This window comes from Electrona antarctica, assembly GCF_951216825.1.
Source record: "Electrona antarctica genome assembly, chromosome: 14".
NCBI classification, from domain to species: Eukaryota; Metazoa; Chordata; class Actinopteri; order Myctophiformes; family Myctophidae; genus Electrona; species Electrona antarctica.
This window is the reverse complement of record NC_136795.1, coordinates 23,440,748-23,455,948: the sequence shown is the minus strand read 5'-3', so window position 1 is coordinate 23,455,948 and position 15,201 is coordinate 23,440,748. Positions and strand designations below refer to the sequence as shown.

The 15,201-nt window shown below is 46.0% G+C and overlaps 1 protein-coding gene across 1 annotated transcript in view; it reads right to left on the bottom strand.

Moving 5' to 3' along the window:
- Positions 1 to 15,201, bottom strand: part of caskin2 (CASK interacting protein 2) — a 104,244-nt gene that overhangs the window by 86,628 nt on the left and 2,415 nt on the right. Inside the window, exon 2 of the mRNA XM_079521447.1 lies at positions 6,610 to 7,204. Within this exon, the coding sequence (XP_079377573.1) occupies positions 6,610 to 6,703 (94 nt within the window). The 5' untranslated portion in view covers positions 6,704 to 7,204. The remainder of the gene's footprint in view (positions 1 to 6,609; positions 7,205 to 15,201) is intronic.

The window sequence follows — 15,201 nt, the reverse complement described above, 5'->3', positions numbered from 1 at the left end:
GCATAATGGTATTTAAAGTCCATAGAGCCCAATAAACATTGGGTTACATGGGATTACACTTCCTGCATAGTGTGAGCAGCGGGTCTATATACACAACAACGTTCTCCAACGTTTTTGGCTTCAGTACTTCCTTCCCCGATTTCTGAATCCAAATACTACTACTACTACTACTATACTAGGCAACAACATTTTGATTAGAAAATACTGACATTGAAAGGCCCGTTTTTAAATAAAAAGCACAAGTATATTGATTGACATCATTCATTTTGGTTTAAAGCTTTACAGCTTTTAAGAGCAGCATGTGTACAATTTGTTAACGTTTGTTAAAAAAAAATTGCGTTGGCTATTCAAAAATAGCAGATCTACAAGAGCATCATATTGTGATAAAAAAAGTTAAGCTTGAAAGTGTGAAAACTACTGATTTAGAAGACATTAGTAGAATCGGCCTCAGGTCTTAATTGGTTACACGTAACAGTAAAATGCATTCATCCATTTTACAGTTTGACTTGACACTCACTGTGGTAGCACTCCCAAGGGCATAAATAAATCCATGCGAGTGAAAAGAACACCAGCATATCATGAAAAGGCATGGATAAACCCCTCCCTCTGCCCCCCGCCCTCAAATACTATAATACCTCTTAATCTGCCTGGATAGACCATCTGCAAGTTTCTTGAGATTTGGGCAATAGAGGAGACATTTAAATACCACAGCCTCCACAGGCCTGTATTCGTTCACCAAGGAGCCCAGAGCAAAGAAATAGATCTACAACCTAGAAGCTTTTAGACCCGTTCTTTTTTCCGGCTAGTGATACCGTTGTGGGCTTGTAAGTAAGTAGTTAAGTAGCCTCGGGAGCCATAATGTGGCCCCATAGGTCAGGAGCCTATCTCCTGTTTCCATAGAGTGAGGCAGTTTGATGTACAAGTACAGCCCCTGGACATGACGCTAATATGTCACCTGATGTACGAGTACAGCCCCTGGGCATGACACTAATGTCACAGGGACTAACCCCCAATCCAACCCTTGATGCTGATGCTTTACCATTAAAAATAGTAAAAATGACTGTAAGTATAGTTTTACACTATATCATCATAATTGAAGTATATACCGCTGCCTGTGCTGGCCAATCTACAAGCTCACACCGCAATGCCTTGCAAGCTTGAAACTTGTTTATTCTAATTGAATTGACCTAGTTTCGCGTCTTTTGCTAGTGATGTAATCAATTAATCAATGGCTTTCATGTACTCTTTAGGCTACATATAAATATCTAGTGTTCACACGGGGCAGATTAAACGATGCAGTCTACCATTCATTGTCAAAGGAACTCGGAAGCCAGCATGACGTTCATTACCAGTGGATGAACATCTGCAACGGAAAACATGGTTTGTTGGTCGCGTCTGTAAAGTGTAAACGGCCAAAGTGTTACCAAATGGAAGCATAGGATTAGGAGACGATAAATTATACACAACTATCAGTGCTTGTACACACTCTGTTCTCCGCTGTAATTCCGTGGAATTCTTGTCTGAACATGATAATCAACAGGGCTGGACTGGGTCAAAAATTCATCCCTGACATTTGGCCCAAAAAAATATTAAAGCAAGTGGGGTGGCCCATTCATTGGGCGGCCCACTGGACATTACGTCAAGTGGCCAGTCCAGGCCTGATAATCACAGACGAGTTTGCAAAGCTGTGCTTCGAACGATGATGTCATGTTGTCCTGTTTAACTTTCAATGTGATTTATCCATGCCGATTGTGTTTACGTTTACAAGTTAACTCAAGGTGCCGAAGGAAGTGGCATCCTCTTTCAGAAACAGAAAGAGGTGGTCGAGCAGAGGAGGAAAAGCCTTCTTGCTCTCTGCTGCCAAAGGACGCCAGGGGTACTTTTGATCTGCTTGCGTCAAGGACCGCTGCTTGCGTTTCCTTGCGCTGCGTTGGATTGGGGTTCGTTCCCAGGCTGACGGATGACACAAGGGAGCTGACGCAAGGGGAGAAATGTCTCTCACCCTCCGTTGCTTAGCGCTTCTTGCGTAGATTACGTTCGACTACTATTCGACTACGGTACTATTCGAAGATAGGGCCCTTAGCGCATAGGGGAAAAAGTAGTGGGCCAGGGTAATGGGCGGTTTCCCTGGGGGACCCCCAGGTGAAGAAAGCTATCCCTCAGAAATTAATTTGTCAGGCGTTAATCTGGTTTTGAAAAATAACATTCCTGTCCGGCGTGCTCCAGGGGGCAGGCAGGCCAGGCAGACATGATGGCTGAGGGGAGGACGCTTTCTGATTGCTGCTTCCCCTTTAATGGGCTGCTGGTGTTAGCCCAGAACAATGACCTCAAGTGGTCACGTAACACAGAGGTGATAAACTGGAAGGGCTGGCAGGGGGAACAATGGGGCGGAGGTAATCTGACAGTCTGGAGGAAAACCCTCAGGGACTGAGACACACACACACACACACACACAGACACACACACACCCACACAGACACACACAGAAGTGGAGGCCTAGTGTCAGCCGGCTGAGGAGGATATCGTTGCTGTCAAGCAGAAACCTCTTATCTCCATATTCTAACTCTTTGTAAACTAACTCCCTACTTGATCACACTACAACAGCGTCACATAAACTAACTCCCTACTTGATCACACTACAACAGCGTCACATAAACTAACTCCCTACTTGACCACACTACAACAGCGTCACATAAACTAACTCCCTACTTGACCACACTACAACAGCGTCACATAAACTAACTCCCTACTTGATCACACTACAACAGCGTCACATAAACTAACTCCCTACTTGATCACACTACAACAGCGTCACATAAACTAACTCCCTACTTGATCACACTACAACAGCGTCACATAAAAGCATCAAAAGTAGCAGCACAAAGCTTGCAGATCTGCTACTTTTTCTACTTTGCATTTGAATCCTGAAAAGGAACAGTTTTGGACATATGAGGCTTCCACCTGACAGAGATGATAATACATATTAATAGAGGGTATGCGGCGCGTGTGACATTATCATCATACCCGGAAGTTATGTGGGAATGCCTACTGAGTGGCAAAACAACTACTTTCTGGCCCTGACAGCCCATGCATCCAAACAGAAAAGTCCTATCTGATTGCATTACACAACATTAAACTCACTTTGCCACTCGATTTGCCACTCACATAAGCATAGGAGCGTATGCGTATTACAACCTAAATCTATGCATAGGTTCTGCCAAGGTAATTTTCATGTTCATTTCACTAGTTTTATTAGGAAGAAGTTCTGGACTGGATCGGGAAACCAATCCAAATCTTCAAATGGCAAAATCAGCTAGTACTTTGAAACAATATGCTGTGTAAGGGTTGGAAATGTTAGAAGTTGTCAGAATCCACTTTGTTTGCGTTCAATTCTCAGCTTGCACTTGCACTTGTGCAGTGCAAGTCAATGAGGAGACTAATTTGTTTGGTCTATCTATCAGTATTTAATAAACAGAATAAACAATTATTATTGGCGATGATAACAAGGTAACTAAAGCAGTGGTTCAAGTAAACCAAAGTGCGGTCCGACTACGGGGACGCACAGGGGTCCTCTTTTTTCAGTCCAATCATTTTAAACCTACTATAGCCTACATCTGCCATTTAAAATATATATATTGAAAGAATGTGAATAATTTGGAATATATATATTTTTTTTAACATTTTTAACAGCACAAATCTTGACACAAAAAACTGTGCTTCAAAACCACCGGGCCGAGGTGGAGAACAAGGCATGTTTGACCCTGTTATGTGTCCTAGCACCTCTGCACCTCCATGTACTCAATCTTCAGTCCAGAAAGCCCACAGTGGGGCTGGACACTGGTGGTCCATAAAGAGGGGGTTGATAGGTTATCGTCGTGATAAAAGCATGACCTCCTGTTGGCCTTGGGGCCTCAGCCCCTCTAGAAAGACCCTCTCTCTTTAGCTGTCAGGCGCCATCTCTGTGGTGAAGCAATTAGTCATAGTAATAGAAAAAAGAAAGAGAAGCCAGGATGAATTCTAAATAAAAAGCAGGGATGGTTCAGAGTAGAAGTGTAGCTGTACAATGATGCCAACAAACGAACGCTCCACAACCAGGCGTTCTGTCCTGTCCTCAACTAATGTGACCGTTTTCCCTCTTCTCTGTCGGGTGGCAACCTCACATCACGTTAATACGTTATACTTTTTCAGGATTCAACTTCAAAAAGCAGCTCAAAACAAGCTCAAAATCAGTCTGGCACGGCAGAGTTTTTGAACTTCTGTGACTTCAAAGCAAAGTTCATAAACCCTGGTGCCTAGTGTTATTGACAATGATTTGCCGAATTCCAACCATCAAACTCTTCCGCGAGCTTCAACATTCAACTGCAAGTCTGACTAGTCAAAGTTTGACTAGTCAGACTTGCAGTTGAATGTTGAAGCTCGCAGATCACAATAAAGCAGGCCTGCCTCACTAGTTATTTTTTGTGTTCATCCAATAGGTGTAATCGCAATTTCACAAAGACATATAATCAATGACTGATGCATAATACATGACTTATACGTTGTTGCCCATGGTCCGTGCTGAAGACAGTCGATCCACAAGCTCACAACGTGTCCCAGCATGACACGCTGTGAGCTTGTAGATCAGGCATTTTAAGCGCAAGACACTGTCGTGCTACCAAGTACAAACTATGCAGGCCTTAGCCTTAGAAGTTTTCCTCACAAACCCCTATTCATCACAACTTCCAGGCCATTTGGTGAGGTGATAAACTCCAGCGTAACATTAGGCCTCATCCACAACCCTTCCATTTCGCAATTGCAGGCGTGCAAAAAAAATCCCCCCCTTCCAAAAACAGCAAAACACTGTCATTTGGGGTAATTACACGCGCTAAGGGAAGGGACGCTGCGCTTATTCATTGTGTCCAGGGAGAGGAGGGGAATTTCAGGCCAGGTGTGTGTGTGACTTCAACTAGCCGCTGTGTGTGTGAACCTGCAGCGCGTTTTCTTCTCAGTGCCGGCGGTGGAGCGGCCAAAACCCCATTCAGCAGAAACCTGTCAGAGAACCGGGCGAGGAACCTGGGCCATTGTAACCTGAGAGAGCAGCCATTGTACGAGCCGAAGGAGGATCCGAGGGACTCGATATCTAAAAAAGGAGCAACCCTTTTCTCCGGGTTTGTGCCGTCTTTGAAGCCTTTGAGGAAGACCTGACGCAGGGTCTATAGGTGGGGTCCCACCCACATCGAGATGCAACCCCCCTCCTCCTCCTCTGCCTATAACCCTGAGGGCCGAGGAGTGCTTAGGGCCCTGCTAAAGCAGCACTCCCGTGAATTAAAGCCAATGGAGAAATGTTAAGGACTTTCAGTGTGCAAGGGGGAGGGGGGCCACGTTCATTACTGTGTCATCAACATAGGGGGGCTTGATCGGGTCTGGACGAGGCTAATCCTCGGGGATAGATTTCCCCGTAAGCTTTAGCTTTAGCTTGGGGTTACTATGGAGTCACCTTGGCTCCACACAGACACACTCGCAGCCATGCAGGCACGTGGCGAAAGCGAGGTGAGTGTGCGCGACGTGTCTGTGTGGCGCTATGTAGGCAATACCTCGGGTGCAATACCCGCAAAATCACTCAACGACATGACGGCTGTCGTATTCCGGCGGAGGCCGTTCTCACACTCCATTTCATGAGCAATTTCTCCCACCAGAAGAAAATAAGGAAAAACAAACATTACGCGGCCGCAAAAAAGAAAATGCTACTTGTGCGTTGAGGGGTTTAAATATTCATTGAGCCGTCAAAAAGGCGAGATGGAAAACTGGTTCATTAGTCAGCGAGCCGCCTCGGCGGTTCATGTCTGAACGGAGAGCTGTCGTTTTCAGCTGGCTCAACAGCTATTGTCAAGAGAATGCCCCGGCATCGTAGGTTTGGAGGTTACAGATTTGCCGAGTGATGACAGGTGTGGCATCGACGTGCCACGGGCAGAACTCTGCAAACTGCTTGTATAAGCATGTTAGCAAAAGCCTCACGCCGCCCTGCTACTGTCTGCAATTTGTGTATGGGAGATAAAAGGAAAGCACATACTGTGTATCTGACTGAAGCACAGTCTGCATCAGAGCAGACCTTAGATGAATGGGAAACTCTCGTGCTGTTACTGTGCATTTTGAGTTCACTGTAGATGGTTATCACAGTAGAGGAACAATATGTACAACAACAACCAGGGGTTCTCAAACATTTTAATCTCAACGAAGGAGTTGGATACCAAACTGGGTTCCAACTCTGACGGTGTAAAAATGGAACCAAAGGGAAGTTACAGGCCCGCCGTGGTCGGTCCCGAGACCCCACTTCTGAGGACCCCCGTCCTACACAACCCATAAGAGAAGCGTGCTTATCCATTTTGGCCATCGTTGGTGTTCGTACAATTCCCATAATGCATTTAGTGGGCAAGCAAGCATAGCCCAAAGGCAGCCATTATGTCAACAACCCGATTCATATTTTCTTAAGTCAAGGTCGCAATTTTTCCACTGTGTGGGTGGAAAGCACGGCTAGATGGGCGTTTCAACCAATCAGATTGCTTCCACAAAACGACCTGCTGTATAATGGGTTATATAACAGATTTCAGCATGAAATTAAACGTCACTCACTGTTCCGGTTGGCCTTGAGCTTGGACAGGAGCTTCTGCGTGCAGGGCAGGTCTCCACTCTTCACCGCCTGCAGGAGGTCCTGCTCCTTCCCCATGGTGGTACGTCACACCGCCAATACAAATCCAACAGGGTTTCTCCTCACAGCCACATGCCCGGAGGAGACATCAAGCTGCCTCAGGTAGAGACGCCCCCCAAACCACACCCCTCCTCCTCCGGCCAACGACACACGGCCCAGAGGAAATTACAACCAAAAACACCCACACACGGCCAGCAGACGATCCGCGGAGGTCGGAGGGAAAAGCCTAAGATCGGAACCCGCCGCGACACTTCCCCGGTGCCCCGCGTCCAGATGTCGAGGCGCAGGAGGTGGAAAAGAAAGAATTATTCCGCTCCTTAATTTCCTGTTGGACTTCTTCTTGGTGGCTGCTGGGGGTGGAGAGATGTTCTTTCCAGAAGCTGCCAGCTGTGGGGTTTGGACTGGAGGAGGCTGTGTGGAGCTATTTGGTGATGAGATGGCGGGGACCACTGCGGTCAGAGGGGCCAGAGAGAGGACCTGGTGGAGCCTTGTCAAGCAGCAGCAACAGCAGAACACAACCTGAGAGGAGAGCAGAGCAGAGAACAGCTCATTTAGTGTTGGAAAGCACTGATTCTCAATTTCTCCATTTCACCAGGGACCCCCGGTGTGAGATGCATTAGGCCACACAGTGGGTCAGGAACCCTGCATGTTTGGGTTGCGGACCAATTTTTATGGGTCGGGAGTCGCCGTTCCCTATAAATTAAAAAAAAAATAGGGTACATAAATTATTTCAAAAGGTTTTAAGAAATTTAAACCCCCCCAAAAGATTTAATAAAATAAACATAATTTCAGAAATGTAACATATTTCATAAATAAAACCATAAATCCATAAATAAATGAATATCAAATGAGGTGAAAATAGCAGAACTACAAGCTCACAACGCGGCAGGAAGCCGGGAACCGTTGTGAGCTTGTAGATCTGCTATTTTCAGTATTCTGGGTCCCGTGCAAACGTCTAATTTCTCGTGGGTCCTGAGCTAAAAAGTTGGGGAACCACTGCATTGGGCCAATGGTTCCCAAACATTTTCATGTCAAGGACCCCCAAATGTCTGGGCCATGGCTCAATGGTCCAGGCACCGTGGCTGGTAATCCAGTCAGGCAGTGTGCAGCGGGTTCGACTCCCGATCCCGACGGCCTTTACCGCATGTCTTCCCCCATCTCTCTCCCCATTTCCTGTTAGCCTACTGTCTGTCCCTTCATAAAAAAATATAAAATAAAGGCAAAAGCCACACAAAAAAAACACTTATGAGCCCGCGGACCCCCCATTTGAAGAGATATGCCAGGGACCCCCATAAGAGAAGATTTTTATGGCTCTACCAGTGATTCTCAACCCGTTTAATTTCAAGGACCCCCAATTTTACATTAATTTAGGCTACGGACTCCCATTTAATGGAATTTATATCTCTGAGACCAATTTATATTGTAAAATCATAGATAATTTAACTCTGGGAGTGTAAGAATGGACCCGTTAGGAACCCCTGCAATAGGCCCCAGACCCCCATTTGATATATTTATATATATTTCATCTCTGGGATCTCTTGGAAATCCATAAATAAAAAGGAATAATTATTACGAAGAAGTAGTGAACATAGCCGATCTACAAGCTCGCAACGCGGCGCAAAGCAATGCGTTGTGCATGTGTATAGATCTGTTATTTTCAGTTTGAGTCCCAGGCAAACAAATTTGTCGAATGTCACGTTTGGGCCTCGACCTGAAAGGTTTGGGAACCACTGATCTATAGCAATGATAAGTATCTGAATATAATAATATTTGTTCTGCACCTTTAAGTAAAAGCATTCAATTCTTCTTCCATGCCTCTGGTTCAGGCCCAGCAGCACTGGGCCATAGACCACATCCATGCCATGCCTCTGGTTCAGGCCCAGCAGAACTGGGCCATAGACCACATCCATTCCATGCCTCTGGTTCAGGCCCAGCAGCACTGGGCCATGAACCACATCCATTCCATGCCTCTGGTTCAGACCCAGCAGCACTGGGCCATGAACCACAATCATTCCATGCCTCTGGTTCAGGCCCAGCAGCACTGGGCCATAAACCACATCCATTCTCAGGCCCAGCAGCACTGGGCCATGAACCACATCCATTCTCAGGCCCAGCAGCACTGGGCCATGAACCACATCCATTCCATGCCTCTGGTTCAGGCCCAGCAGCACTGGGCCATAGACCACATCCATTCCATGCCTCTGGTTCAGGCCCAGCAGCACTGGGCCATAGACCACATCCATTCCATGCCTCTGGTTCAGGCCCAGCAGCACTGGGCCATAGACCACATCCATTCCATGCCTCTGGTTCAGGCCCAGCAGCACTGGGCCATAAACCACATCCATTCCATGCCTCTGGTTCAGGCCCAGCAGCACTGGGCCATAGACCACATCCATTCCATGCCTCTGGTTCAGGCCCAGCAGCACTGGGCCATAAACCACATCCATTCCATGCCTCTGGTTCAGGCCCAGCAGCACTGGGCCATAAACCACATCCATTCCATGCCTCTGGTTCAGGCCCAGCAGCACTGGGCCATAAACCACATCCATTCCATGCCTCTGGTTCAGGCCCAGCAGCACTGGGCCATAGACCACATCCATTCCATGCCTCTGGTTCAGGCCCAGCAGCACTGGGCCATAGACCACATCCATTCCATGCCTCTGGTTCAGGCCCAGCAGCACTGGGCCATAAACCACATCCATTCCATGCCTCTGGTTCAGGCCCAGCAGCATTGGGCCATAAACCACATCCATTCCATGCCTCTGGTTCAGGCCCAGCAGCACTGGGCCATGGACCACATCCATTCCATGCCTCTGGTTCAGGCCCAGCAGCACTGGGCCATAGACCACATCCATTCCATGCCTCTGGTTCAGGCCCAGCAGCACTGGGCCATAGACCACATCCATTCCATGCCTCTGGTCATCCATTCCATGCCTCTGGTTCAGACCCAGCAGAACTGGGCCATGAACCACATCCATTCCATGCCTCTGGTTCAGGCCCAGCAGCACTGGGCCATGAACCACATCCATTCCATGCCTCTGGTTCAGACCCAGCAGCACTGGGCCATGAACCACATCCATTCCATGCCTCTGGTTCAGGCCCAGCAGCACTGGGCCATGAACCACATCCATTCCATGCCTCTGGTTCAGGCCCAGCAGCACTGGGCCATGAACCACATCCATTCCATGCCTCTGGTTCAGACCCAGCAGCACTGGGCCATGAACCACATCCATTCCATGCCTCTGGTTCAGACCCAGCAGCACTGGGCCATGAACCACATCCATTCCATGCCTCTGGTTCAGGCCCAGCAGCACTGGGCCATAAACCACATCCATTCCATGCCTCTGTTGCAGACCACCTCTCTAACCACAACAAAACCCAACCAACCAAACACAGGATTTCACCGTGTCTCAATCCGCTTGCAGTTTAATCCTAATTAGATAAATTTACCATGAAACCTTACAGCGATGTAAAACAACCTGAGGCACCATGATTACTCGCTTCCGCCCCACACCTACCCACCCCCTCTTCTAAACAACCCCCGTTCCCCCCACCCCACCGCCTGGCTGCTGGGACCTCAGTCATGCACGCTGTGGCTCTCAGGGAAAGAGCCATGTCGCAATATCCTGAAAACTAAACAGAAAGTGTCCTCATATAATGCTCTCCGCACGCACGCACGCACGCACGCACGCACGCACGCACGCACGCACGCACGCACGCGTGGGACCGGCAAGGGACATGTCCCTTGCCAGAAAGAACAGATGGTGGTTAGCTTGTAGATCTGTTCTTTCTGAATATTTCCATTTTTTATCCTTCTCTCCCTCCATTGCTTGCTCTCTATTATATGACTATTATATGACACTCACACATGCATAATACTGTATGTTAGACATTAACAGATTAATGTATTCACAGCAACCTGTTGCAAAAACTGCAATAAATTTAAATTCATGCAAAAAATGTCAGAGCAATAATGTAAATAAATAAAGGCATATCATTGTTGGTAGTTACCTCCACTAAAGAGGTTGTTTTGAGTTTGGCTGTGACCAACGGATCTAAAAAAATTCACACCCGTGTGAAGTGAGTGGTGCAACTCCGTGTGGGGGTCCCCGGGGGGGGGGGGGGTTCCGGACCCACAGGAACGCACCCAGGCGTTTCCCGGTTCCAGCGAGCCGCCCCACGTCCGAAAAACGATAGAGAAATGACAGTTACCGTGTGGGGGTCCCTCTATTGTACACTGTACTGTACTGTACTGTACTGTACTGTACTGTACTGTACTGTACTGTACTGTACTGTACTGTACTGGCACACCTGAAATCATCATACATATGTGCGTGTGTTTGTGTGTGTGTTAGGTTGCGCTCAAATGGTGAAAAACAACCATGCTGTTTTCGTGCTCAGACCCACCCAGCCAGCCACCCACCCAGCCACACACATAGCTCCATAAGGGAGAGGTTGCACCACTCAAAAAAGGTGGCAGGATAGCCATGACATTTGCTTCACCGATACGATATGACCCGATATGCCAAACGAGGCCATATCGGTGGCCGATATATTGGTCAGGCACTACTGGCCAGGGTCCTTTCAATTACGTAGGCAAGTCAGGTAGTGACTCGAGTTTTACACTGGTTAACACTGGTCTACGAAAAGAGCCACTCTACAAGCTCACGACGAGTGTGCTTTGTGGTCAATTGAATCTCCTATCAAATGATTGGCTTAGGAATGCGACAAAACAAAGAAATGTCACTGAATTCAAGGCTTCATGGGGTGTGTAATTGATAGAAAATAAGTACGTCATTTTTCGGATGAACTACTCCTTTAACTGAGGATATCGCGCTGCGAAAAGAGCAAGCTCTACAAGCTCACATTGTGTTGAGAGCTTGTAGATCGGTTATTTACGAGAGGAAAGAAATGTATTTGGATCTCAGGATCCACATGAGAACACTGTGGATCCAATGTGGTTGTCCAACTCTACATTTTCAAAAACAGCAGATATACAATCTCGATTGTACATACAGTATAGGAGAAGCCAGGCTGCATGTTATGAACGTATTGTCCTCATATCACCAGGAGAGGGAATGAATGCTCTGGCAGGGCACATCATGCGCTGCTTGTTGCTGTATAAACACTAAGTGTGTTTGGGGAAAAGCAGGGATCACCACTGAGATATGGACAGTTCCTGGCTTGCACCCCCTGTGCTCCTCTGTGCAGTAGTACAGCAGTGGGAAAGTGCTCACATTTCTTGCTTAAGTAAAAGTATCAATACTGCAACGTAGAAATACTCGGTTGCACGTAAAGGTCCGGAGATTTTACTTTACTTTACTTTGAGTGAAAGTGCAAAAGTATCAGGCATCATACTTGTTATGCATTATGGGCTCCATCTTGCGCCACCCTTATCCCTTATCCCTAAACTTATTTGCCATTTTTTACTATTTTGAAAATAATTTTAAAATAGTTCAACTATCAGCTATTTGAACTATTTTAAAAGGTTTTTTTAAATTGTAAAAAAAAAAGGCAAATAAGTTTAGGGATAAGGGTTAATAAGGGGTGGCGCAAGATACAGCCCAGTGTCCCATTTCACAAGTTTTCAAATGTATCAAAAGATTTTGAAAATAGCAAACCTATAGAGAGGCTATTTTGAAATGGCCGAAATGTATATAGGGCTGTATAGTAGTGGGTGATGCATGTTTTGTAATAATAATCTAAATCTAAAAAGTAAAGTAACTATAAGTTTCCAAATAATTAGTGGGGTAAAAGTACAATATTTGTCTCTGAAGATGTAGTAAAAGTACAGAATTTTGGAAATACTCCAGCAAAGTATTGTACTAAAAAATACCTCAACATTATACTTAACTACAGTACTTGTGAAAATGTACTTAGTTACTTTATCACTCAGCACTGTTTTCCTGGTTCCAACTTGTTTCATTACATAACCACCAGTGAGCCTGAGTACACCACACACACACACACACACACACACACACACACACACACACACACACACACACACACACACACACACACACACACACACACACACACACACACACACACACACACACACACACACACACACACACACACACACACACACACACACACACACACACACACACACACACACACACACACACACAGAGAGAGAGACACACAGAGAGAGAGAGAGAGACACACACACATAGAGAGAGAGAGAGAGAGAAAGAGAGAGAGAGAGCACCGACTGGGCGTAAGCAAGGCTGTCATTCCTAATCACTGTGATCTCGTCCCCCTCTTCTCCTCTCTCTCCCCCTCCAGGGCCTAGAAGGCAGGCTTTTCATGCTCATTGCATTGATGACAATGGACCACATTTATATAGCCGCCCTTTCTGGGCTTTGCAGCCATTCAAAGTACTTTACAATGTACTTCACAGTCATTCACACACACGACGACACCGCAATGGTGCAGATGAGACACAGTTAAGACTTATACGTTGATTAATTCGATTCATTGACGGAAGAACATCAGTATTGGGTTAATACTAGGTTGTTGACAGTCATCTGTGTGTTGGCAAATGAGACGACATCCACCAATGCCAGTGGTCGATGTTTATCGTTTATTATCATGATTGCATTTATGCTCAAGGCTCATTAAATGTGAGATGAAGGGCTGAAAGACATTAAAAACCAGTAAATATTTCATAAGATGTATTTGTTCAACAAAACGTTGGTAGCCGATCTACATGCTCACTTGTATATCGGCAACTTCCAGTGTGAGACGACAGACAAGTCAGGTGTTACGCATTACATGATAACGCGACACACATTCACACACTGACTGACGAGCAATAAGGCGGTGTCTCGCTCGAGGGCACTTCGACACACAACCATGAAAGAGGAGGAGCCGGGAATCGAACCGGGAGCCTTCAGGCTGCAGACAGCTTCTCTAACTCCCTCCTGAGCCACTAGCACGCACGCACGCACGCGCACGCGCACACGCACACGCACACACACACACACGGAATAACATCTAGTCGTCTACACTGTACACATCGTGGTGCTGTCAGGTGGAAACCTCACACCAAAATACTATTTTATAAAAAATAAAAAACATTAAAATATGGAGGTAAGAGATTTCTGCCCCACAGCAATGATATCTTTGATAGAAACCAGAAACCTCTCATCTCCATGCATAGTCTAACTTTTTGTGATTTTTGGTAAATCAACGCTCTACTTGATCGTACTACTACTACAGCGTCACACAAGACAAACGCATAAAAAGTAGCAGATCCACAATCTGCTCCTTTTGAATTTGAATCCTGAAAAGTAACAGTTTTGCGAGTTTGAGAGAGCAAGGAACTTTCACAGTGACTTGCAAGACTGATCTCAAGTGCAACACTTTGATTAATAATGAGCAAAATCACTTTCACCTCTCTTCCTAAAGTACAGTGAAGTTTAAACCAAATCACTTTCACCTCTCTTCCCTTGAAGTGGGGATTATGGAAAATGTCTTGTAATAAAGTGGCGCACTGCATAGACAGTGCAGTATGTAAGAGTTGCAGTGCTATGTACGTATTACACAGAGTACAGTGTTTACTGTACAGCGTACAGTAAACATAGTAGGTACACTGCACAGTAAAGAAAGTACTACACTATACAGTAAAGGCAGTACTATTTGTGCTAAGAGACTGTGTTTAATTCTGTGATACAGTGTTTATGAATTCGGCGGGACATGTTTACATTGTATAGCTCAGCACACTGCCAGCAAACAGGGCTGCAGGGTACAAACTTTAGCCATCAATCGCAGATTCGCAGCGTGAGTCTAGTGTGAATTTTACTGCGACCGATAGCTTTGATGGTATACATCTCCTTGTATCGAGGCAATCATACAAATCTGCATACAAGATTTCACTGAATATGTCAGTGTGTGAGGGTTAAGTCAAGTGTTAACCACTTAGATCTTACACCGTGTTGTTACTGTTGTACGACGATAAGATATGATATATACCTGCCTCATTTATTCACCTGCCTTATTTATTCATTAAGGCAATGGGGTGATGGCATTTATTCACACTAATTACCTACTTGAACCCGATAGCGAAAATAGACAATCGAAGATTATTACACATCTTCAAAAATAAGAATCGGGCATAATTTGGGCTCTAACATGGAGGTAGAACTTGCCAGCCACACAACGTGCAGACCAGTTCCATGGCCTCCCGAAATGCAATGTTGTTGCATTTGAGTTTTGCACAGAGGAATGTGGTATTTCTGTTCCTGCAGAGAGCTCCTTTTTTAAAACAAAAATAAATGACTCAATTACAGGCGAGGGCGTCCTTTTCCTTTCCTGCAAAAAAAGAATACTTTTGCTAGTTTAAACTAGCTCCCCCCACCACCACCACCACAACCACCACCAATCTATCATGTCTTGACACCAGCAGCCACATCATTGACAAGCTGGGCCACGGCCTTCAATAAACATAATGTTGGCGAACTCTTATGACCTAGAAGTGCCCCCCCCCCCCCCCCCCCACCACCACT